Source organism: Camelina sativa, chromosome 20 (assembly GCF_030686135.1).
Source record: "Camelina sativa cultivar CO46 ecotype springtype chromosome 20, ASM3068613v1".
Taxonomy (NCBI): domain Eukaryota; kingdom Viridiplantae; phylum Streptophyta; class Magnoliopsida; order Brassicales; family Brassicaceae; genus Camelina; species Camelina sativa.
This window is the reverse complement of record NC_141899.1, coordinates 11486525-11510754: the sequence shown is the minus strand read 5'-3', so window position 1 is coordinate 11510754 and position 24230 is coordinate 11486525. Positions and strand designations below refer to the sequence as shown.

The following is a 24230-nucleotide window of genomic DNA, read 5'->3' as shown; positions in this document are numbered from 1 at the left end:
AGGTTTAGACCATTAACAGTAGAGGACTAATTACCGTGTAAGTCTAATATTGTACACAGCTAAAAGCTTTACACAGCAAGAGTCATTTAGTTAAAGATAGTTTCCTTACAACCCAAAAGAAGAAGCCACTTTTACATTCACCATATATAGCAACCTAGATAGAAAAACATGAAACACCAAAAAACCATATCCTCTCATGGCTTCTCGCCGCCGCCCACCCCAAAAATCAAACCGACTCCTGTACTACATTCTACTCTGGTTCAACATCGATTATCTCGGTTTCCTTCTCTTCGTACTTCACTTCCACCAAGAACCTTATACTCGTCTGTCAACCAAAACCAACATACTAATAATAAACACAAAACCGCCATGTATATTGAACAAAAGAAGTATGAAAAGATTCAGTTTTCGCCATGTGTACCTGTTTCGGATCATACACAGCATACTCGTTGTACTCGAGAGGGCTGTCCTTGTGTTCCGATGGAACTAACCGTCCGCAAGGAACCTTTATGTCATCTCGCCACATGAAATGCTCTGATTCTTCAGTCTTCTTCCTCCCTAACCCTTTCACTCCTACTTTCTTTTCTTCCAATGTCTTCGTGTCCTCTGGTGGATTTGTAAATTCTGTAACTTCTTCACCAAGTGATGCTACGGCCAATACAAGGAATCCCTCTGGTCTATCCACAGCCGTGAAACCATACCTTGCAGCTTCTGCAGCTGCATCTGAACACACTATCGCTCTCCCAAACTGTAGAAAAAAAGCAGCACATGAGACTATTATGATCTAAACAGATGGTGCAAAAGACAGACGAGAAGCTTTTACAATTACCATATAACCGGGAACTGGAAGAGAGCAGACAGCAGGTAAGAACCCTTTGTAGATATGTCTCAATAAATTTGAGCTCCTAGACCCTGTAAGCAAGGAAACACCAATAACTAATCTGACCGAGTTCGAAAAGGGAAAGAATAGTAATCATGGATTTTGAAATCCTTACCACACCATAAAAGGACCTTGTTCGGTAACTTCTTGATGTCATCTAATGAAGGAATAGCATCTGACTCGACTGCAAAAACGTTCTGCACTGACGCACCATACTCCTGAAATAACACCAGAACATAACACATCATTACAGTAAAATTATCTGAAATGTTTCGTGAAATGCACGCCAAGAGAGGAAGCTTACAACATCAGAGACTTTCACAGGCTCATAAGTAGTCTCTAGGTACTTTACAATCATCTTGTAATCTTCGGACTCTTTGTCCACCACAGAAATCTTGCAACCGAGTTTGTTGTAGCGGTCAGACAACGGGTCATCGAGTGTGTCTCCTCGCATGTCCCCTATCAAACGAGATGCTGTGTTTATGTCCCTCACCGTCTCAAAAGCAGACGCGGCCTGTGGCATAGATCCAACACTATGAAACTTCACTGTATCGACATATACAACACATCACAACAAAGAGAGAATCTCTAATTTACTTACATGGTCTGCGAGCTCATGGACATCGTGCAATCGCATCGGCCTTGTAGTATGCATCAAAGAGAACCACCGTGAGCTGAAGTCTGCCCACATTGCTTCAGCTTTCTGACCCGTCTCTTTTGTTGTCTTAACTCTCTCCACAAACTCCAGTAATACCTCTTCACCTGAAACAAAACAGAATCACATGCAACTCACTGGTCAACCCAAAACTTCACAACAGCAAGAAGTGATACATGAAGATTATAGAGCTTACATCGTTTCAAATGAATATCAGTTAGCATTCCCATAGGCAGGTCAGGCGGATCCAATCCGAGCTCCATCAACGCATATCTAGAAAGAAAAACAAAGATCAGAACATTCACAAGCAGAGAAGAGTTCTTGACTAAAAAAAAAGGAAGGAACGTGTATCAAGAATTAGTACTTGTAAATCTCTTGACCACACAGAACTTTAATGAAGTTCGCAACAAAGGAGTCCAGCTTGCAATGAGCAGAAGCAACACCAAGCTGCCTTAGTCCAAGCGCCCCACTTCTCACTTCAATCCCATCATCCTGAAGAACATACAGAACATCATCAATCACCCAATACAAAAAGCAACAAAACAGATGCTTGAGGCGCAAGGTACAATGGTTAGACCATATCAATAGGAAAAAACTTATGAGGCTTCTTCTGAATCTTCTTCTCACGTTCCCATGGCTCGAATTCATTCCCTGTTATCTCTTCAAAGAGCCTTGCAAACTCTTTGATAGCAGCTTCCTCATCTTCCCACTCCTCGAGCCTCTCTTCCGCATTAGGGTCATCTCCTACTTTTCCTCTCTTGAAGTACATATTCAGGTTACTCTCAGGCACTGTGATCATCTGCATAATGCAATACTCATTACGCCCTTTTCCCAAGTCGCATATCGAGAAGGCGCAGTTATACAAGAGTCCATCTTTCTCGAATATCTTCCCTCCTCTCTCCTCAAGTTTCGTGTCCATGTAGACTCCTCTTTTCCCATACATTTTGAGCTGAAAAGAACAAACACAAATCAGATTCTTAGAATTCATCCCATTTGAAGCTAAGCATTACCTAAATGGGCTAATCTATATACCTCGGCCGATAAGGATTCAATTGCCTCCTCACTAGGATCTTGTTTATCCCATGGGATTCCTTTCCCTTCCACTGAAAGATCACTGACCACATCATAAGCTTCGAGTGGCTGTGCTTCATGCTTCTCCACACTATCGATCAGCCATGCTTCACTCACAACCGGCAAATCTTGTTCCCTTAAGGCACAAGAAACAACACCTGAGTTAATCATTTTGAAAAATAGATGGAAACAAAACAAAGTTTGGTACAAACCACTAAACCCTTACATTGCCTCCACCATCTTTGAAGTACCACCTCGTTCTCTTTCAGCAGGAGAAACCACCAAACATGTTACGCCTTGAACAGTATTGGAGACTTTCCCACCGTTTCTCTCAATCTTTTTCTTCCAATATTGCTGCAATAACAGAGGGGGAAACCACTCTTTAGCGTCTAAATCAAGGAATCACATCAAAGATCCCAACAAAAAAAGTCAGGGTCCGTTACATGTGTTCTCGTGAGACGTCCCATGAGCGAGATCATCATTCCAGCGAAGGGTTTATCAGCAGAGCCTAACTCTCTTTTAGGTCGACTTTTAGGGTCCTGGTGTTTCTTGATCAACTACATCAAAAATAAAACAAAATGACACAAATCAATTGAACGAAATCAAGAAACAGACACAAAACATGATCGATTCATTTTGGAACACTTACGTCAGATATAGCAGAGTTCATGACGGAATCAGGGGTTTTAACCGGGTCCTCTTTTCTAGGAGGATTTTTCGTACTGAACACGCAACTGCACCACTCACTGATCTCACCTCCACAGATGAATCTCTTTTCCTTGTCACAAATCAAACTTCCTCCGCATAAAGGACATTTAGCTAACGCCCCATAGAACAGCAAATCTTGGCTGCTCAACGAAAACAAAGCTAGCATGTAAATATGAAAATCTCTACAAATAAAGATGTTGTGCAAACGATCTACGAGACTGACCATTGAGCTAGCAAGGTTTCTTCAGGAGCAGAACAGTCCTGGCCGTTGATTTCAAGAACTTCTTTAATCTGATCAACGGACAGATTCTCCTCAACCGCTTTGCAAAACTCATCGTACTCTGAAGCGACATCTCCGGCGCCGTTGACAGAACGGCCATTATCATTCTCCGACTTTGCTTTCTTTTGAGACTGTTCACCTTCTGGAACCTTCCCTTCTGCTTTATGCTTCCGTAAATTTCCCTTCTGAAGAAGTTATACAAAAGAAACCAAAAAAAAATAAAATTACATTCATTTAACACAAATGATGTAGTAGAAACATACCTTCTGTTCGTCCCCAGACATGTGAGCGTGAGATCTTGTCTCGTGTACCTTCATTGAGCTAACTCTTTGAACTGTCTTGACTTTAAAAGTAAACCAAAGATCTTTTAAGTTTTGTTTTCGAGTGTTTTCAGAGAATCCCTCTTTTTGTGGGGGTTTTGTATTTGACTATTTTGTTATTCAGATTGCTAAAAAGATAATATAGAAAGATAAAAGGTCCTTTGTACGAACGGTGCAATGAGAGTGCTACTCTGTCTTCTTCGAAAGACTAACAAGTGTTCTCAAACATGTAGGGATTCACCACGTGTTCGAACTGTGTCTATTTGTGTGGACAGGTGGTTTTGGTCTCAAGTTATTTCTTTGTTTTTATCTCTTTATAGTCTCTGCATGTTGCCATCTTCGATCTTTTTTATCTGTGTCGTGTCATTGCATCTATGGTGATCGTAATTATAAATTAGCGTCATCTTCTGTAGTTCAATTCGGTTAATTTTGGTTGAGATTCAATTTAGTTTGAGTACCTTATCCAATAATTTATTTACCAAAACCAAAAAGACCTAAAACCCGAACTAATTAACCGATCGTGTATCATTGTTTCAATTCCAATCAACCGTACCGGTCAATTAACTCGAAACAAACCCGAAGAAATCTGTCTTGAACCAAACAGAGCCAAAGATGGGGAAGCCAATCGAATGCTTCTTGCTTTTACCAAGGTCCCCGGACCCGGAGGAGGAGTATCTTACTCTCCGGGTTCGATTCTTGGTTGAAACCGGATGAAATTTCATTTCTTCACAAAAATGTGTTGATGTGCTAGTCTTGAACCTAAAGGAGACTAGAGCTTATGGATGACAGCATTTTGCACAAAATTAGAAAGTTTAATACATTTTGGATTCCTTCTTGATTGTTCAAACCTAATCAAAATGACATTATTATAAATTTTAGTTTCTCTTATGTAAGACGCCATATCCTATAATTAGTATAACTCCAAATTTCAGTTGGTCAATGAGTTGGCAAAAGTAAATGTTATTTACGAAAAAAAAAAAAAAGGTTATTTACAACAGTCTCATTTCATCTCTATGAACAAAAAAAAAGAAAAAGGTTTAACTACACCTCCAATTGCGACAGCTAAACAATTCTCCTTCTGAGTTGTGCTTGCAATATGAAAATTACAAGAAAAATAGAAAGTAATAACCAAAAAGAAAAGTAATCCAAAGAACCAAAAAGAAAAGTAACAATATGGATTATATACAGCTGCACGCAGAGAAAACATCCATATTCTGATAGATATACACACTAACACACATAACATCCACATTCATTCTAACTTTAATATTATTCGATTTCCAGTTTTTTCATTTTTCTTTCTTAAAATAAAAAGAACATATTATAAGATTTTGCTTCTCTTCTATTTTTTTTTATTAAGATATGAGATTTGTTTCAGAAAGGGTCAAATTTGTAGTTGGAAACTTTTAAAATAGTTGTCTTAGTATATATAAAGATATATATATATATATATATTACAAATTCTTTTGTTAGTTTCCTTATGTATAGCTACAACAAATGTTATATATTTATTTTATTTTTTTGGTACGAGTTCTTACAACTGTATAATCTAATTAATGTTAAACATCTTCACCATAACAATATATTTATGTAAGAAATCCATACACATTCACGAGAAAAGAACAAATTATCATTAGTAGTTTGTTTGTAGTGTTAACAAGATGCATTGTATGAATTTAAACACATGATGACGATGCAACAATAATACGTCCACGGCCATAAGAGTCATAGTCAAAATTCAAAAAGATTTGGGATCATAAGACAGACAGCAATTACGCATGTCAACGTCACAATAATGCGTACTACACACAACCATCCTTCCCATCCCTACTATCTTGCTACGTCAACAAGTGGATTCCACTCTGACGGTTATTGTGTGTCTCTTTCTCATTCTCTCTCACTCATCTCTCTCTCTTTTACTATTTCCATGATACACTGATAATTTATTGGATTTTCAATATACATTTATTCAAGATTACTTAGTAAAATATTCCCTAAGATGGGTTTCTCTAGTATAAATATGAGATCATTACTAGGTTAACCATCCTACAAAGCATCTCTCCACCTCAAATCTTAATTATTCACTCTTTCTTTTCCTCCAAAGGTCTCATCTCTCTTGATCTCTTTCTTATCAGATCAGATCTAAATTTGGATTTCTTTTTAAATATATCACCAATCTTGAAATTATTTTCAGGTTAGCTACATAAAAATAATGATGCTTTCGGTGATGGCTGCGATCCTCGTCTGCCTTATAGGCTACATTTACCGATCATTAAAGCCTCCACCACCGCGAATCTGCGGCGTTCCACACGGTCCTCCGGTTACTTCTCCCAGAGTCAAGCTCGGTGATGGACGATATCTTGCCTATAGAGAATCTGGAGTTGATAGAGCCAGTGCTAACTACAAGATTATTGTCGCTCATGGCTTCAACAGCTCCAAAGACATTGAATTTCCCATCCCTAAGGTGCTTACTTAATCTCTCATTTTCTACTTAACTCTCGTACTTGTCACATGCCCATTTTCACCATTTTTGATATATATTCATAGTTTGTTTTTTTTTTTTTTTGCGTTCACATGTGAGGATATGTTTTGTTTTCCTCTTTATTTTTTGTTTTTGGTCACTTTTTTCCAAATGAGAATTTATTATCTTTGGTTACATTAGACGACCTTTTTTTTTTTTTTAATTGGTAAACGCTAATTAAATGCAAACAAAGAAATAACTAAACACCGTATGAGAGTTTTGAAATACTTTTTGTCTTAATAGAAAATCACTTCACAGTTCACATGTAGACGTAAAAAATCGAGTTTTGAAGCAACCACAACCTTAAAAATTGCAATGAAAATTAGTTTCTTCGTACATTTTTATTTCAGGATATGATTGAGGAACTTGGGATATACTTTTTGTTCTACGATAGAGCAGGATATGGAGAAAGTGATCCACACCCATCACGCACAGTTAAGAGTGAAGCATACGACATTCAAGAACTCGCTGATAAACTCAACCTCGGACCAAAGTTCTACGTTCTTGGTATATCACTTGGTGCTTACTCGATTTACAGTTGCCTCAAATACATTCCCCACAGGTAATAAAGATTCCGAAGTTGTGTTCTGTTTTTTACACTTTTTTTCTTCTGCCTCATTATTTAATGTTCCTTTTTTTTTTTAATTTTGTGGGGTTCAATAGACTAGCTGGAGCAGTCTTAGTGGTTCCATTTGTGAACTATTGGTGGACTAAAGTGCCTCAAGACAAACTGAGTAAAGCGTTGGAGCTAATGCCAACGAAAGACCAGTGGACATTTAGAGTGGCTCATTATGTTCCGTGGTTGTTATATTGGTGGTTGACCCAAAAACTGTTTCCGTCTTCGAGTATGATCACGGGGAATAATGCGTTATGCAGTGACAAAGATTTGGTCGTCATAAAGAAGAAAATGGAGCATCCAAATCCTGCCATGGTAATAAGCTAAAACCTTTTTTTCCTTTTCTTTCTTAATTCCATTTTATGACAATGATAGAGGCATAGAGCTAATTAGAAAGTGTGACCGGCTTAGTTTTTAATTAACATGGGTCAAATTGAAGTTTGGGATACATTCAGGGTCAAACTGTACATTTGAAAATAGTTTGTGGACCAAATTAAAACAGATAAAAAGTTCATAGCCGTATTGGAAAAATTAATACAGATTGATGGGCTGGTTGTGTCTTAAAATATAGGGGTTAAAATAAAAATTTATAGAAGATTATGGCCAAATTGGAAATGAGAAGTAAGTTCTAAGATCCATAGGTTCCCTGTCCAGCGTAATGTGTCTTTAGATTTTTTCACAGTTTGACCCTACATTTTGTTTAATGATCGGTTCAAACCCCAGAAAAAGGTCCGACAACAAGGAGACCACGAGTGTCTTCACCGGGACATGATGGCTGGATTTGCGACATGGGAATTCGACCCGACTGAATTGGAAAACCCGTTTCCCGAAGGCGAAGGATCCGTCCACGTGTGGCAAGCGATGGAAGACAGAATCATTCCATACGAAATCAATCGATATATTTCACAAAAGCTTCCTTGGATTAAGTACCACGAGGTCTTAGGTTATGGACATCTTCTAACAGCCGAGGAGGAGAAATGCGTGGACATTATAAAGGCGCTTCTTGTTGACTGATGATCATCTATAGCTCTACACAAAGATATCTTAACGTCCTACACTAATTGCAATAGATGCTATTAAAAACTTGGCTTATTTGAGAGATTTATCATTTATCATATTATATAAGTTTTTAACTGAAATGACAAAACTATTGAAAGTCATTAATTTAAGGTCATATTCTTATGTCTCAACAGATATCACTATTGCTAATAACCTTGAGCTAAGCGTTTTTATATTTTTCCTGGTAATATATTAATACAAACTCGACGGATTTATTTTATAGGTTCTTTATAATCAGCGTGGTTCAGTGTATACTATACACAATATAGTTAGTTCGTGTTTAACACTTCATCTGCTTTAATCAAAGTCTACCATCTACATTTACCAAACTGAAATTTGAGTGAATTCTTCTAATGAGAAAACGTTTTGATTTCTTTCACCCTAAAATTACCAAGAATATAGTTGTCGGACTTTTCGTATAAATAATTAACAGATGTAAACTTAAAAATAAATCATTTTTTTGTATTGGTAGCATAATTAAGGGGTGATGAAAAATCAACCATTAATTTGGTTACCAGTCGGATGAACGGTTAAGAAGAACGCAAATGAATGAGTAGTTGGAATAAGACCGTTATATCTTCAATTGAAACGGTTATAACCGTTCAAAAATACGTGTATTTACAACCGTTTGGTTGAAAATTTATAATTATTTAATATATAATTTTATAAAATATTTGATTATTTATTTTATCTTCTTAAATGAGTTTTAGAATATTTAATTTTAAATTTTAAGTTGTTATTTGTATTATTTAACTATTTGTTGCTAATCGTAGCTATTATTTGACCGTTATTTTCGAACTCATCCATTTTTTTCCCACCATTTGTAACGAACTTCTCTTTAACCATTTTTCAATAACCATTAAATGTTTCGAATCGTTTCGTTTAAACGATATTATCAATCCGAACTCCATGTCTAAACAAACAGAAGTGAATCTCCTATATACAAAAGAAATCACAAATCTAGCTCCATATAAATATCACAAACCATATAAAAAACTTTGATATTCCTTTTTAATAAAAAGAGTTAAGACAACAACACAGTAGAAATTAGAAACATCATAAAATGACACCACTCTGGTCAAAGCCGTGTGAAACTGAGACGAGAGAGAGAGAGTGGTGATGACGTCATCGATCTTTATACATAAATGTTATTAAATGGCCAATAAGCAAAGAGAGCTGACCAAAAGGGATTTTTTTTTCTTTCTCTCTCTTTTCTTTTTCCCTCTCCTCTGATCTTCCCCCACAACAACAACAACAAAGCAAAGCTTGACTTCGTTGAAACTCTTACATAGCTTTGGTCTTTTTTTGTCTGAAAATTACGCTTCGGGATTCTCGGAGCTTCGATATAGCTCTCAAGTTCCCCCGTGTCTTTTTTTTTTTTTTTTTTTTTTAGTTTTGGTTCTTCTCCGCGATTCTAGGGTTTTGCAATTCCTCGCCGGGGAAATCGAATTCGACGGCGGTGTTGTAGAATTTTAGGGTTTTCGGGGCTGCTCGTATTGATTATGCCTTGGGCTTAGATACAAAGGTACGAATTTTTCACCGATTCTTCAGAATTGGGTTTCTTCAGAATTGGATTGAAGAATAACTCTATTTTTCTGGTTGCAGGTTTTGAGTTGCTGGTTAGTGTGTGTGTGAAGCAAGGAAGTAGACCAAGAGGGCACAATAATGCTAGGTTCTGGTAACAATTTGAGCAGGGGTACCATAGGATTGTCATCTGATACCCCAAATTTGTCTCAAGTCTTGGCATTGGAACCGATTAGATTAGGTAATCAAAGCTATACTCGTTCAGGAGAGCTTAGAAGGGTTCTTGGTGTTCCTAGTAGGGCTTCATCAGAGGATACTTCTTTTGGGATGTCTCATCCCAGACCTTCTCCACCTGTAGCAACTGAAGAGCTCAAGCATTTTAAAGAAAGTGTGCTTGATACTTCCAGAGAAGCTGGGTATGTATTTTCTTGCCTTGTAAACATTTATTTGTTGTGAACATTGACTAATATTAGAATTTGGCTTAGGACTTATTGCTTCCCTTAAACCTTGGTGTTTCTTGTAGGGATCTAGCGAAGAAACTAAGTGAATCCATATTCAAGTTGGACAAATACGCAGAGACATTAAGTTCAAAGAAACGACGGCGGAATGATATACCACCCGGTGAGAGAATGGAGGCAGCAAACTTTGATAAGGTCAGGAACCAGGTTCCAAGAACACAAGACAGTATGGTGGCTCAAAGATCCGAGGAAAGGAAAAAGATGCTTGGATTAAACAAGCGTCCTCGTACCACCGTCGCTGATTTGCGGGTTTGTATCTAAAACTTAATTTAGATCTATAGGCTGCTTATTAGTTATTAGTTGCTATATAATCGATTAGTGTGTTCCACAAGCATTTCTCTCACGTCACTGTTTGTTTAATGGTGTCTGTCTGTTATTGCTTTCAGGGAGATAGTAGAATGTCTGCCCTTGCAAGGCAGCAGGTTATTGAAAAAGGATCTGATTCACCTCCAAGTGTTTCTGGAGAACCAGTGCGAATAGAAGAGAAGATACGCAGATTACCTGTTGGTGGTGAAGGGTGGGAGACAAGAATGAAAAGGAAACGGTCTGTTGCTACTCTAGGAAACAGAATTATGAATCCTGATCAACGTGTCATGCAGCCAAAGCCAACAACTGACTCTAAGTTGCGTTCCTGTGACACTCAAAATTTCAGGTGTGCATTAATGATTAGTAAACCTGTCAGTTATCCCTGTTGGTTAGCTAAAGTACAACGTAAAGGAATCTGGACATATAACACTGAACATTGTGTGAGGGTGTTATTTACTTATTTTATAGTCCAAGGGCCATAAGTGGACCTAAAAGAAAAGAATGTTTCGTTTGTTTACTGGTTGTTGTTGCATGACATGATGTTCTAGTGGGGATCATACTCTTTTTTCTAACTGAGCTATTTAAGTTACTGTCTGAGATTTCAAGTTTCTCATTTAAACTGGATTTCATCTTGAATTTGCTTCGGTAGATCTTACTTTAGCATAATGATTTTATTATGCTTGATGCTGTGGAAATTTCATGCAACATGCATTTGTATTTATGTAGTTTTCTGGATTGATCCCTCTCGCATAATGTTACTTCTTAACGAAAACATAATGTGGCCAATTTGTTGCAGATCGAAATCTTCACCCGGGGTGAGTGGGATTAACAGACTTGATACTTCATTTGAGCCAGACAGTCCAGGTATGGTTGCATTATCCAGGAATGAGTTGGAAACTGTTTCCATTGCAAGGGATCGTTCGGTACTTGCTGAGCAGAGGCTAGCCAAAGGAAACAATAAGTGAGTAGATACCTCACGCTTTATGTTCTAGATTTTGCTTCTATATAATAGCATATTGCTCACGTGACTTATAAATGCATTGTTGTGCATATCCAGAAGAAACTTATTGGATGATAGCCCCACAAACAGCTCTACTGCAATATTGAAAGCAAAGGTTTCTAGGGCTCCAAGAACAGCAGCCGTTATTGGTGTTGATTCTTCATCCAAAGCTGATTCCCCATCCGGTGTATTACAAGGTTAGTGTTGTTGTCTAAATACAGTATTTGTAATGTTTATGGGAATAAGCTAACGCTTCCATTTCCAGCAGGTTCATCTACACATGCAATGGCTCAATGGGTTGGCCAGAGACCGCATAAGAATTCTCGAACAAGGAGAACAAATGTTATTTCACCTGTAATAAAGCATGCTGAAAGCAAGATCTCAGCTCAAGGTTTTGCAACATCTGATTTTAGTCCTAGAGCATCCCCTGGAACCACCCCGTCACTCTCAGTTGTTGATAGTAGCCCTTTAAAAATGAAAAGGGATTTGAGGAATGCTTCATCGCCATATGGGCTATCTGAAAGTGAGGACTCAGGAGCTGGAGACAACAAAACCAGAGAGCGTGCTTTTGCGAGTGGTGACTTGTTCACAACTCCTAAATCAGGGTCGCTATTACTTCCGACAAGGAAGAATAAGATTCAAAGCAGTCACAAAGGAGGTGGTGCATGGAAGCAAGGAAAGAGCGAAAGTGTTTCCTCGTTGACAACTCCTGGCTTTCATCCTATCATGGTTAAGTCGGAGAATTTACCAGTAGAGAAGCCTCTTCACAACATCAAGATTGCTTCAGATAAGAATAGAAGGTAATTTATACCTAATTCAGTTATTTTCTTACCCCTTCTACTTTCAAAATATTATATTGTATATAAATCTTAAATTCGCAAGACCAATTGTTCTAACCTTCTTTCTCTCTCTGGACAGCAAATATGGGCGTCCACCTGCGAAAAAGGTTAAAGACCGTAAGCCTTCTACTCGGCTTGCCTCAAATGCCAATACTCCTTCAGATATTACAGGTAGTTATTTATATTTTTGCATTTCGAGTTCCAATCTTTATCACGGTTATTGGATAGTATTACCAAACTATGTTCTGGTTCTACTTATATCCTGAACGCGACTTACCTTGAATATATGAGGTTTGGTAACTTTTAGTTCTTGCTCAGTTATTTTGATTTGATGTATTTAATTTCTATCAGGATAGTGGTGGTAGTTGGATGTAACCTCTTCATGCTAGCTGTATAATTATCTGAAGAGCACCTCGTGCTTCTGATGGTGTCAGTTCTTAAGCATGAATTCAATTGGTTTTTTGGCTTTTCAGGTGAATCTGATGATGATCGTGAAGATATTTTTGCAGCAGCCAATTCGGCACGGAAGGCAGCAAGTATTCATCCGTCCCTGTGTCATGTCTTTCAAGTTTTATTGCCACAAATGTCCTTCTAACTAGAAATATCTTTTTGTAGATCTTGCTTGTTCTGGTAAGTTTTGGAAGAAGATGGACCACATCTTTGCTGCCGTCAATGCAGACGACATGCAAAACATGAAGGATCAGGTAATAATCGAGATATAGTACATCATATTTGACTTCTCTCTAGGATGCCAACTCTTTATTAACTTTTAATTATCCAAAAAACCAGCTGAATTTTGCTGTTGAACTCGATGAATCACTGTCAGAGGCAATCTTAGAAGGTTATAACATCTTGGTAAGTTGCAAACTTCTGCAGCAATGTCTTGTTTAATAGTCTCATTTTATAATCTGAATGTGGCATGAATGAAAGAGATTTTTTTTCAGGGTTTTAAAGTGCCCAAAGCACTGCATCGCCCTGGTGAGGGAATTGTTAACTATTCAGGTCCAACCTCATCGTGTGTATCTGGTCTTTCATTTGAGAGATTGGACATGAGAAAATTGAACGAGAGCACTCCGTTGTATAAGAGGGTACTTTCTGCCTTAATTGAGGAAGATGATGGAGAAGAAGTTGTACAATTCAATGGAGGGAAGAACCTGTCTCTTCATTACGCTAGTGATGATTCTCACTGTGGTTCATGTACCTATATTGACACCGAGTTCAGAGAGAGAGACAGAATGGAATTTGAAGTAGAGTCAAGTGGGGATTTTCAGACCCCTAAGAGTTGTTTGTTTGACAGATTTTCCAGTGAGAGGAGTGTTGTGTCTAATCCTTTCAGAAATGGTAGCATGTCTATATCGGTCCATAGCAATGAACAGTGGATTGGGGACGATGATCTTTCACATTCAGACGCTGCACTTGGCAATGAGACATATTCAAATAATCTGGGCCAATTGCAAGCTAGGGAAGTGAACATTCCCAGCTTCCCAGTATCTGACACCCAGTATCAACTTATGTCTTTGGATGAGCGACTTCTTCTGGAACTACAGAGCATTGGTGTGTTTCCTGAGGCAATGGTAAGTTTTGTCTCCAGTCATTTAAACTGTCAAGAACTTGAGCTAAAGATAAAAACGTGTTACTCTTCTTGTTTACTTAATTCCATTTTTCTTTTATCACAGCCTGATCTGGCTGAAGAAACTATGAGCACTGATGTTATGGAGTTAAAGGAAGGCATTTATCAGCAGGTAAACGCAAAGCAAATATCTCATTTGTTACTAGGAAGAGGTTTTTTGTCTGATCCTCATAAAAATTTCGTCCTTGACGCATAGTAACCTTTCTCATATTCCATTTTTTTTTTACCAATACTAGATCCGAAACAAGAAGAAAAAGCTGGAGAAGCTAAATATTACCATCCAGAAGGGGAAAGATGTTGAGAAAAGGTTGGCTTTGGCTTTTTCAGATTCATTATCTTTCAAGTTAAAAAGTTATCTTTATTAAGATTTAAGGATTACGTGCAGGAAAATTGAGCATCTTGCTATGGACCATCTGGTGGAAACAGCGCACAAGAAAAGAATGGTAAGAACCAACATTCATTTGGATGAAATGATTGTGGGATGAGATATATATATGGGGTTCTTAATTATTGATGTTACTCTGGAAACAGGCATGCCGTGGAAATAAAGCAGCGAAAGTCAACAAGGTCTCAAGACAAGTAGCACTGTCATTCATCAGGCGGACAGTTGCTAGGTGTCGTAAGTTCGAAGAAACTGGGCTTAGCTGTTTTGCTGATCCTGCACTTCAAGACATCTTGTTTAGTTCTCCCAGCAACGATGCAAAATCAGCAGAAAATGGTGGCTCTGGAACAGCCAGTAACACGCTCAATGAACCTTCTAATCATCAGGCTGAGGCCAAGGGTTCAGGTACACAAAATCTGAACTTTAGATGTTGGTTCCGTAATTGATTTTTCAATAGTTTCTTCTGCTATGGCACATTCAAATGAAATTTTATTAGATACTAAACGTCAAGTCGCTTGATGAAATAGTTAGTTAGTGGTTACACTTTAAACCTTTTTGTTGGAAAATCTGATGAGGAATTTGGATTTTGTAGGTGCAGTGTCTAGTACAAAGAGGAGGGAAGCATTGATAGATGATGTAATCGGATGCGCTTCATCCAAAGTCACAACGAGCATAGACAGCGCGGTTCTTAGTGGAGGAGGGGCTCAAGGTAAGAGAGAAGATGGTTTCAGGAACAAGAACAAACCGAAACCCAAAGAAAAGAACAACAACAACAACAATGAAAACCAATCAAGATCGACAACAACATCAAGTCACCCAACAGGTCCAGCAAACAGAGGCACCTCGAACCGAGGAGGTACCTCTGGAGACGGTGCAGTTGATGAAGAAGCTCCCATCGATTTCTCAAAATTAGCGTTCAATGATCTGGAAGAGATAGACGACCAGGCAGATATTGGAAGCTGGTTTGAGGGTCTTCAGGATATTGATACAGCAGGGCTTGATGAGGTTCCTATGGATGATCTCTCATTTATGTTTGGATGAGGGAAAGGAGAAAAAGAAACACATATGACAGAAGAGATTGGTCTGACCCCATAGTCTGACCCCATACACCCAAAAGTATTCATTTCTAATGATTTATGTTTCTAATTTTTTGTATATAAAGATTAGTAGTGAATAGTTTATGATTGTCTGCCTTTTTAGGCCGAGTATTGTTTGAACTATGATTTAAAATTATATATAATATATGTAATTTTCATCTTCAAAGTGTCCCATACATTGTTGCTTTGGAATATACATATCACTGAAAACACCCACAAAATTGTCATGTGAAGTGAGCCATTGGCTTCTGAAATCTACTTGCAAAATGTGGTGCGGTCCAGTGTGTTGCTATGCTGTTATTTTTTGGGAGATATCCTTCAGTGGTAAAAACTATCTGTAGTTGATATGCGGTAATTTTGTGGTTGTTGTTGACATCATTAGTATGCATGATAAACAAAAAGTGATCTAATCCGCAAACTGTTTTGTTTGCCCCATTCACCACAACCATTCGAAAACATTACACTTTTATGATCTGCATTTGAACCACGCATCAACCATCCAAATTACATTTAAGGGCAGCTGCGGTTCACAAATTGTTTATGTAAAAAAACTGAGTTGAGTTTGGTGGAGTGTTGAAAAATCTTATCGAAGGCTAGGGTATTTTATTTGCTGTCGTTCGAAATCGAGAGAATGCAATAATCTCCCTAAATGGGCCTCGTTAATGGGCTTTTAATGCGAAGAAACTGGGCTTGAATGAGCAAAAATAATTAGGGCTAATGTTTATCTCCTCTCTGGTCTCATATAAGTTACAGAGGATTGCTTCACTCGCCGTTCTTTCTTTCTCTGTTTCCGATCTTCCCCACACAGGTTGGTTCATCATCTTCTTTAATTGTTCTGAGACTTCTTTGTACGTTTTCTCGACAACACTATTAACTATTCTTTTTGTTTTCTGATTTTCAGGAAGCAGATTTGTTTGAGGAAGTGTCAAAATGAGGTTCGTATGCTCAAATCAACGTTATGTGTTTCTTCTAGTTGTAATCATTCATATGTTATCAAATGATTAATTGGGTTTGTTGATTTAGATTGTAAACATATTTATCTAATCATATAGATAGGCTTAGGTGAATAAAAATTGAATCTTTAGAAGTGTTAGGGTGTTGATCTCTATGTAACTTATCTTGTCATTTTGGGTTTATAGAAGGTTAAAGATTTGATTTTTTTTTTTTTTTGTTTTTGTGAATGGTGGTGTAGTAAGCTTCAGAGTGAAGCGGTGAGAGAGGCGATATCTGCTATTATCACTCACTGTAAGGAGACAAAGCCACGAAAGTTCACTGAGACTATTGAGCTCCAGATTGGTCTTAAGAACTATGACCCTCAAAAGGACAAGAGGTTTAGCGGATCTGTCAAGTTGCCTCACATTCCTAGGCCAAAGATGAAGATTTGTATGCTCGGAGATGCTCAGCACGTCGAAGAGGTAAACAAAAAGTTGCTGTCTTTTTCATTTAATACATTGTCTTCTTTGGAAATGTTATGGTTGGTAGTATAATTTAGGGTTGGGGTTTTTATGTAGGCTGAGAAGATTCAGTTGGATTCTATGGATGTTGAAGCTCTTAAGAAGTTGAACAAGAACAAGAAACTTGTTAAGAAGCTTGCTAAGAAGTACCATGCTTTCCTTGCTTCTGAATCTGTCATTAAGCAGATTCCTCGTCTTCTTGGTCCTGGTCTCAACAAGGCAGGCATGTCTCTAACCAACCTTCCATTTCTCGCATCATATTCGTTATATATGTTTTGATCTTCATAAATCGTCATGATTATCCCATTAAATGTTGACTCTTTTGAACAACAAAACAGGAAAGTTCCCTACTCTTGTTAGCCACCAAGAGTCCTTGGAAGCCAAGGTGAATGAGACAAAGGCAACAGTGAAGTTCCAGCTCAAGAAGGTTCTTTGTATGGGAGTTGCTGTCGGGAATCTTTCTATGGAAGAGAAGCAGATCTTTCAGAATGTTCAGATGAGTGTTAACTTCCTTGTTTCTCTCTTGAAGAAAAACTGGCAAAACGTTAGTAACAACACCCTCTCCAATTACTTCTTTTTTGATTCACTTCTCTGTTTCTAAACGAATTGTTCTTTGAATGCTGTCTGCAGGTGAGGTGCTTGTACTTGAAGAGTACAATGAGTCCACCAAACAGGGTTTTCTAAGTTTTTTTTCTTATTACAAAGTTTCTCTAAGGTATCATCATCATCACACTTTGAGGAAATTTGATTTTCTTTTTCTGTCATGAACCTTCTTCATCTTGGGTTTAAATTTCAGAATCCTGACTTTATAGGATCAAGATTTTGTTTAAAGACAATTTTGTTTTTATTGTTGCTTATTATTATTAGTGGACTCCATTTAAAGTACTCTTTAAGTTTTGAGCAATCTTTGTTTACCAATGTTCGAGTCTGTCTTTTAGTCATTCCAACGTTTCTCAGTTCAACGCAATTGTGATTCTATAAAAACCATACTCGACTCCATACTAAAGGTGCAAGTGCAACTAAATTAAATCCAATTCTATTTTGGTATTTCGAATTCTTGCTTTTGTGTTAAAACACGATTAATCAATTTCTGTTGTGTTATTCTTCTCTTTTCATTAATCAGTTCAAACTATTTTTTTTAGTTATTCTTCTCTTTATTTTAGTTGCACAATTACCACTACGTATAAGCATAGAATATCACAACAAAACGTATTAGTATATCGTTGGATTAACCCAACCTTCTTATTACAAACTCGTTACAAAAGCAACTGATTAAAACTACAAGAAGCAACATTTTCTTAACACATAAAACATACTTTATATCTTCACTAGACAAAATCATTTAATTTGCTAACTTTTTGTCTTTGCTGGCTTTAATTCGTAAATGAGATTCACGTAAACAACAAAACATAGGTTTAAATATGTCTTTAGAGTACTTAAAATGTAACACTTGATTGAATCATGGGATACCAATGATTGGTAAGAAGGGAAAGAAGCTGGCAGGTGGAAATCCGAAACCTCCTGCCCCCGGAAAGTTAACAGTCTTCGAATCTCCGATCATATTTCCAAGATTATCTTCGGTTGGTTTGGGGCAAGAAAGAGAGAAGGCAAGTGGGTTTGAGGTTGTTAAAACTTTGGAATCGTGTTTAGACATGACCAGTTCAGAGACCATGCTGTGTTTGTGAGCATAGAGTTGCTCAGGACCTCCCAAGAGCTTTGCAAGACAATTGATGGAGCCCTTCTTTTCGGCCGCGGGAAGCACTGACCGAAAAGATCCGTCTGAAGCCGCCATCGCGGTTATCTGTTTCTTCTCTCCGTTGCACTTTATTAGAACCTTAATACCTGAAAATAATCAAATACAATACAAATGGTCTAGGTATCAAGAAACTTATAGTGTAGATATCAACTCTCGTCACCCCTTTTGACTAAAAGTTACGTAAGAATGTGATGACTGATGAATGGTGTAAGTGATTTGCATAAGTTAGAAACTTGGATGACACACACTAAAATCCAAGTGATTCAACTAGTTAAAAGAGTAGACCTGAGAAGTCGAAATTCCGGTGACAGTCAAGGCAAGAGACCTTGCCGCTGACAAGTGAAGAAGCCGAGAGCTCCAAGTTGGAGAAGACAGCTAAAGTAAAAAGGAAGGATGCTGCAAAAGTTGCTTGATTCGCCATTTCGATGAACCTTAAATTACAACAAATAGCTTATGGATTTGATGGCTTTAGATATCTTGAATGAGAATATGGGGAACGTATGTAACGTTTATATAAAAGAAATAGTTATTAAAGGAACCAAATTGCGTTGATATTTGGTGGTTGGCCCTTTACACACATAGATAACGTACTATTGCACATCTTCTATATTAGCGGCTCTTAAATTCATCCACCTCTTCATATATTGCACCTGCAAATTTTTATTCAGCCTAACATTTTGTTAGATTTAAATAATTTATATACGAACACCACATGTCTAGTACAACTGACTCACGGCGAGACACTAGTATATCTTGTTACACAAAACACCATTAATTTTGTACGTTTAAGTGTCACATTTAAGTTTCTTCAATATAGATGAATCATTAAAGTTCCTTCCAAATGTCAGTAAGGATTTTAGTTTTGTTTTTTCTTAATACATAGTCTTATACAGATCTTATTCCTCCATATATCATTCAAGAGTTTAGATTCTAACTCTCTTCTCAAGTAGGAGTTTAATTAGACCAAAACCTCGAAACCAAATAGAAATAAAGGAAAACATCTATCAAATATTATATATGCAAGCTTTTCTGAATTGTATCGTATCTTAGATAACCTGGACTGGATCATATACTCTCTCGAACATTTTATTCATGCAAACAAAGAGAGTGTCGATCAATCATTTAGTGACCACAAAAAAAAAAAAACATTTATGTCATGTTTAAACAATTTCTTGCGGGTCTATTAATCCATAAACTTTTTTTTTTGAATAAAATCCACATACTTATTATACTACTAGGATTTAACCTGCGGTACTCCACGGGACAATATTTTAAATTTTAAATTTTAAAATTTATATTATATTTATTTGTTATTTATTATTGTTTTATTAATTTTAAAAATATAAAATTTTACAGGTATTTGATATAAGTATTCAAAGTATATGATTTTTGTAGTGTTTTCAAGATTTTAACCCGTGTGGTATATGTATAGTCTAATAATACATTTATCTCCTGGTACACATCCAAAAGTGTTTAAAAAAAAACAATTTCACTTAACTCCCTATATGGGATTAATGCCAACCCGTCTCACTAAAATCAAAATAAGTTTTTGAGTAAAAAATAATCAAAATAGTTTTTTTATCAAGTTTAATTATGTTAATTGTTTTACCAAATTAACATATTTTTATAGTTTATAATTTTTCCATGTCAATATATATAGTTTATGATAATTAATAGAATTTTAATTTTTTTGGTAATTCCTCAAAAAAATAAAAAATAAACCAAATTATATGGGATTTTCAACGTATTTAATGTGATATTTTATACTTGGATTTTCGGTTTAGGAAATTTATTAATATTAATAAAATTATAGATATTGTAAACTTTTGTTATGGAAAAATCGGAATGTATAGATGTCGTTAAGATTTTATGGTAATAAATGTAACAAATGTTGGTCAATTTAAGAAAATTTAGTATTTGAGTTTCTCTGCAGTGTTATTTATAGAATTGTTTTAGGGGTTAATATTGTAAAAAAAAATTAAATAAGTAAAACTTAAAGAATATAAACCAAAATGTACTTCAAAAATGTTAATATAGATTCATTAGAATTTTAATTAACCATTGAAACCACATTCGTTGAACCACACTTACTATACCAATCCTAGCAACTTTATTTATGCGGTATTAGCATTGACTATACTTTAACCATCTTCACTTGCTAGAGTTTAAAATGATACCAAGAATGGAAAGCCTAGTGGGGAGCCTAGTGGGGAGACATATTTTTGCTACTGTCCTTTTTAAAACTTTTAATGTGCCGTGAAGGTTTGCTCAACAGTAACTAACAGTGTCAGTGGTCAGTGGTTGCATATCATTTATATCCATCAAATTTGTGTCATTTATTTTTTACCTGCACTATGTGATTAACAGCGCAGGTCAGTTGTAAAAGTGGTCTTATATATATATATATATATATATATATATATATATATAACTATATAAGTATTGTTTAATGTTTCTTTTGCTATTTCTGTATATGTTTGTTTGTTTGTTTTTTTGTGTGTGGCGTTTATAGTTTTAGAACACATATTTATATCCATTTTCTTAACCATAACTCAGTATCAGTGTGGCCTTTGTACATTCTGTTGTTGAAACAAAATAAAATTTACATAAAAGAAAGAAAAGCAAATTACAATTATGGATGATAAATTATCAAGCAACGGTATATGTAATTTGTTTGTTAATTTTTCAAATATGGATGTAATTTAGAAAGAAATATGGAGTATATACATAGATCGACAAGCCGAAGGATTTTAAATAGACAAATTACAAATATAGATGATAGTATGATACATTATTAAGCAACGGTCCACTGTATATCGTTATTTCATCGACCGGTTTATTTGTATAATTATAATTACATATAGTAAGTAGACTCCACACATGCAATACAAACATCTTTTGACTTGAATCCGTATGATACTTCAATTTGAAGTTTTTTTCTTGCACACGTGTGTCATGAGGCCATGGATATGTGTATTCATAAAATAGTCTTCCCAATCAATACATCTTGGGTTGGTGCCGAACAATTTCTCCGTCTCTTTAGCTTCATTTTTGATACGCAATGTTTCGAGGTTTTTATCATCGAATCTGCATTTGGTACAATAAATTGTTATATATTACTTTAAATAAATTTACATATTACTTTCTTTTTGGTTAATGTCATGAAGAGTCAGACATACATGCCCTTGAAGATAACATAAGGCTTGTAGAGCTTCACCATTCTCATGGCCATCTTGAATTTACGGTTGTGATGCTCATATGTATCTCTTTGCGATGGCAAAATTGTACTTAGTAATCCCAATACCTAAAAAAGTAAAATAAAAAAAATATGGAATAAATATGAGAGGATGCAATTAATTAATATTATAGCCCTTCCTATAAGAATACGTACTCCAACAAAAAAAATGTATTGCACATGCAATTTATGCAAATTTTTACCTGTATGGGTAATTTATAGCGCAGGTTCGTGTATACACGGAACCTAGCCATTGTGGATTTTGTTGTAAGGTTTGGAACTATAAGCATACCATTGCGTCCGACCAGAGGGCTTTCCAAGAAATAACGAATCATCATTTCATAAATTTTCTTATATATCAACGGATTTTGGTTAGATGAGCCAACATGGTAAATGGTATGACTTCCTGAATCACGGAAATGTCCAGCTGCTGCTGCGATCAATGCATTTACCACCATATCGGCCGGTATCTTGTTATATATATAGATACATTTCTGTGTTAGCATCAAGATAGTGAAAATATAATTATAATTAACATTTTTCAAAGTCACTGGCAATGTGACTAGTGAACTTACAATATCACATACTGTCTTTTGATCGACGAGAAAACACTTTAGCATTCCCTTTCCGTAGGATAGAATCACACTGTCTATGGTTCTTCATATATTCAATAACCACAAAAATAATTTGAGTCAAGTAACTATCAAAACGAAGAATATGGTAAATTAGGCCAATGGAAATGTGGTGATAGCTTACTTTAAACCTTCAATCCAACCGGGAAAAGGGTCCGAGATAGTGCTTGTGATTATTGTGGGACGTATAACTACAATAGGCATACTTCCTCTACAGTGTCCAAGAAGCATTTCTCCCATTGCTTTGGTGAAGACATATGTGTTTGGCCATCCATAAAGCTTTGCCCTGTTTAACATTATACATGAAAAACGCATGTGCTTCAAGTTACATCATATATATCATCAATTTTCTATATTAATTATTTGAAAATGTAAGGAAACCTTTTTAATGCGAAGTCTTTCATGGCTTGTTCAGTTTGTTCCTTAGAACAACCTTGTTCTATGAGTTGTTTTAATTTCTGTTCTGCCAGTCGCATTTCGGTATTGATGTCTACTTTGTTTTTACCTTTAAGGGTCTCTCCCATAGCAAAAGGTTTCTCTAATATGTGTCCCGATCTTTCCCCACAAACATAAGCTATAAAAGATTGGTTATAAGATAATTAATTATATTGAATGTACATCGATTTATATATATATATATATATATATATATATGTATATCGATCAAATCAGTTTTTAAAGGTTAAAAGGAAGGATTTACCAGTTGACACATGGAGAAGCAATTTTGGTTTCACACACTTTTTAGCAAAGTTAAGGACATTGATTGCTCCGAACGTGTTGATTCCAAGTGCAACATCATATCTTTTTTTACATATATAAAACCAAATTAAAAGCTAAGTTAGGTCGTGAATAAGATATTGTTTGTCCTAAAAGATAAGCGGGTGCAATTCACTAGTACCACCTTTCATCGAATCTAGTGGTGGCAGCAGAATTTATGATAATATCGATATCTTGCATCATATCTTGTAAGAGATTAGCGTCATGCACTCCAATATCCTTCAGTGATATGTCACCCGGAACTGGAACAACTTTTTCCAAGATTAAGGCGTTTAGACCTTCATCACCAAGATTCTTTCTCAGTACCCTAAACAATTCTTTCTTGAAAACCTGTTACAAAGATTCATTTTCGTATGATTTATCTAGAAAAAAAAAAATATAGTCATACATACATATTTATGACAAAATATACCTCACAGTGTAACCGTTGTTCCGCAGACTTCTTGTCGGATGCTCTTACGAGGAGGTAAAGCTTCTTCACGTTTGGTTGCAATCTCAGAATCCTCTCCACGAGAACTATATGTTTAAATATTAAAAATTGTCAATGAACAATAATGACACTAATTAATGGTTAATTAGCTACATGAATGGATTAAAAAAGAAGATGCTCATATATATGTATAGACAGTTGATAATTTAGTGGTATAGGAGAGAGTATGTAGAATTATACCTTTAGCAAGGAAGCCCGAAGCACCGGTGACGAGAATTGTCTTGTTCTCAAGAAACTGAAGACAGTTTGCTTCCATTGTTGAAACTTAAAAAAACTTAAAAAACTTAAAGTGAAGTGTTTGTTTGTTGAGGATGTTCGATCATTGCACTATGAGACATGTGTATTTATAGTGGTTGTGAGTGGGGTATGTCGCGTGGGAGTTAATTAGCGGATCATTGCGGTTTAAAATGTTACTAAAGTGACTTTTAATAATTGTGTTTTTCCTCAACATCTGACCAGCTATCTCACTTGTACCATTGC

The 24230-nt window shown here is 36.2% G+C and overlaps 5 protein-coding genes, 1 long non-coding RNA gene and 1 pseudogene across 15 annotated transcripts; 3 read left to right on the top strand and 4 right to left on the bottom strand.

Moving 5' to 3' along the window:
• Window positions 1-67: 67 nt before the first annotated feature.
• On the bottom strand, window positions 68-4052 carry LOC104770581 (protein ADP-ribosyltransferase PARP3). Its single transcript, XM_010495032.3, has 15 exons — window positions 3858-4052; window positions 3538-3779; window positions 3256-3454; window positions 3050-3163; window positions 2833-2960; window positions 2568-2742; window positions 2113-2484; window positions 1900-2027; window positions 1732-1808; window positions 1482-1642; window positions 1185-1394; window positions 996-1098; window positions 830-912; window positions 422-748; window positions 68-325 (listed from the first exon to the last, which is right to left on the bottom strand). Exons 1-15 carry the CDS (start codon window positions 3909-3911, stop codon window positions 251-253), a joined length of 2448 nt encoding a protein of 815 aa, XP_010493334.1. The 5' UTR covers window positions 3912-4052; the 3' UTR covers window positions 68-250.
• Window positions 4053-5703: 1651 nt separating this feature from the next.
• LOC104770580 (uncharacterized) lies at window positions 5704-8241 on the top strand. Of its 2 annotated transcripts, XM_010495031.3 has the most exons (5): window positions 5704-6018; window positions 6109-6378; window positions 6786-6997; window positions 7099-7366; window positions 7775-8241. In XM_010495031.3, exons 2-5 carry the CDS (start codon window positions 6127-6129, stop codon window positions 8063-8065), a joined length of 1023 nt encoding a protein of 340 aa, XP_010493333.2. In that variant the 5' UTR covers window positions 5704-6018; window positions 6109-6126; the 3' UTR covers window positions 8066-8241. The 2 variants fall into 2 exon arrangements, with proteins under 2 accessions (XP_010493333.2, XP_087362179.1); XM_087506053.1 differs by lacking the exon at window positions 5704-6018 and having other exon boundaries at window positions 6025-6378.
• A 934-nt stretch (window positions 8242-9175) lies between these two features.
• Window positions 9176-15566, top strand: LOC104770579 (uncharacterized). 8 transcript variants are annotated; one of them, XM_087506050.1, is made up of 17 exons: window positions 9176-9635; window positions 9716-10050; window positions 10158-10401; window positions 10539-10804; window positions 11255-11419; window positions 11516-11655; window positions 11727-12258; window positions 12377-12468; window positions 12771-12833; window positions 12913-13001; window positions 13087-13152; window positions 13242-13871; window positions 13974-14039; window positions 14164-14234; window positions 14313-14370; window positions 14459-14714; window positions 14908-15566. In XM_087506050.1, exons 2-17 carry the CDS (start codon window positions 9776-9778, stop codon window positions 15348-15350), a joined length of 3456 nt encoding a protein of 1151 aa, XP_087362176.1. In that variant the 5' UTR covers window positions 9176-9635; window positions 9716-9775; the 3' UTR covers window positions 15351-15566. The 8 variants fall into 8 exon arrangements, with proteins under 8 accessions (XP_087362176.1, XP_010493330.1, XP_010493331.1 ...); XM_010495028.2 differs by having other exon boundaries at window positions 14902-15566; XM_010495029.2 differs by having other exon boundaries at window positions 9276-9635; window positions 11519-11655; window positions 11724-12258; window positions 14902-15566.
• On the bottom strand, window positions 14265-15344 carry LOC147918724 (uncharacterized). The gene is made up of 2 exons (XR_015593653.1): window positions 14861-15344; window positions 14265-14772 (listed from the first exon to the last, which is right to left on the bottom strand). It is a non-coding gene; the product is annotated as an uncharacterized LOC147918724 (long non-coding RNA).
• A 291-nt stretch (window positions 15567-15857) lies between the features above and the next one.
• Window positions 15858-17745, top strand: LOC104770578 (large ribosomal subunit protein uL1x). The gene is made up of 6 exons (XM_010495026.3): window positions 15858-16214; window positions 16308-16341; window positions 16599-16821; window positions 16918-17083; window positions 17199-17404; window positions 17491-17745. The coding sequence occupies exons 2-6, from the start codon at window positions 16337-16339 to the stop codon at window positions 17542-17544; spliced, it is 654 nt and encodes a 217-aa protein (XP_010493328.2). The 5' UTR covers window positions 15858-16214; window positions 16308-16336; the 3' UTR covers window positions 17545-17745.
• Window positions 17746-18055: 310 nt separating this feature from the next.
• On the bottom strand, window positions 18056-19287 carry LOC104770577 (uncharacterized). Its single transcript, XM_010495025.3, has 2 exons — window positions 18902-19287; window positions 18056-18702 (listed from the first exon to the last, which is right to left on the bottom strand). Exons 1-2 carry the CDS (start codon window positions 19035-19037, stop codon window positions 18320-18322), a joined length of 519 nt encoding a protein of 172 aa, XP_010493327.1. The 5' UTR covers window positions 19038-19287; the 3' UTR covers window positions 18056-18319.
• Window positions 19288-21409: 2122 nt separating this feature from the next.
• Window positions 21410-24067, bottom strand: LOC104770576 (putative fatty acyl-CoA reductase 7; annotated as a pseudogene). Its single transcript, XR_015593495.1, has 10 exons — window positions 23931-24067; window positions 23673-23776; window positions 23385-23590; window positions 23184-23284; window positions 22865-23057; window positions 22608-22769; window positions 22427-22508; window positions 22055-22321; window positions 21796-21920; window positions 21410-21703 (listed from the first exon to the last, which is right to left on the bottom strand). The product of XR_015593495.1 is annotated as a putative fatty acyl-CoA reductase 7 (transcript).
• Window positions 24068-24230: the final 163 nt, after the last annotated feature.

Coding starts and splice junctions, on each gene's coding strand:
- LOC104770581 (XM_010495032.3), bottom strand. CDS start 3,911: ATGAAGGTACACGAGACAAGATCTCACGCTCACATGTCTGGGGACGAA. Junction 2,485..2,567: donor TTGAATCCTTATCGGCCGAG/GTATATAGATTA, acceptor TGTTCTTTTCAG/CTCAAAATGTATGGGAAAAG. Junction 326..421: donor CTGTGTATGATCCGAAACAG/GTACACATGGCG, acceptor TTTGGTTGACAG/ACGAGTATAAGGTTCTTGGT.
- LOC104770580 (XM_010495031.3), top strand. CDS start 6,127: ATGATGCTTTCGGTGATGGCTGCGATCCTCGTCTGCCTTATAGGCTAC. Junction 6,379..6,785: donor TTGAATTTCCCATCCCTAAG/GTGCTTACTTAA, acceptor TTTTTATTTCAG/GATATGATTGAGGAACTTGG. Junction 7,367..7,774: donor AGCATCCAAATCCTGCCATG/GTAATAAGCTAA, acceptor TTCAAACCCCAG/AAAAAGGTCCGACAACAAGG.
- LOC104770579 (XM_010495027.2), top strand. CDS start 9,776: ATGCTAGGTTCTGGTAACAATTTGAGCAGGGGTACCATAGGATTGTCA. Junction 10,051..10,157: donor GATACTTCCAGAGAAGCTGG/GTATGTATTTTC, acceptor TGTTTCTTGTAG/GGATCTAGCGAAGAAACTAA. Junction 14,371..14,458: donor CAGCGCACAAGAAAAGAATG/GTAAGAACCAAC, acceptor CTCTGGAAACAG/GCATGCCGTGGAAATAAAGC.
- LOC104770578 (XM_010495026.3), top strand. Junction 16,822..16,917: donor ATGCTCAGCACGTCGAAGAG/GTAAACAAAAAG, acceptor GTTTTTATGTAG/GCTGAGAAGATTCAGTTGGA. Junction 17,084..17,198: donor TCCTGGTCTCAACAAGGCAG/GCATGTCTCTAA, acceptor ACAACAAAACAG/GAAAGTTCCCTACTCTTGTT.
- LOC104770577 (XM_010495025.3), bottom strand. CDS start 19,037: ATGGCGAATCAAGCAACTTTTGCAGCATCCTTCCTTTTTACTTTAGCT. Junction 18,703..18,901: donor CCGGAATTTCGACTTCTCAG/GTCTACTCTTTT, acceptor GATTATTTTCAG/GTATTAAGGTTCTAATAAAG.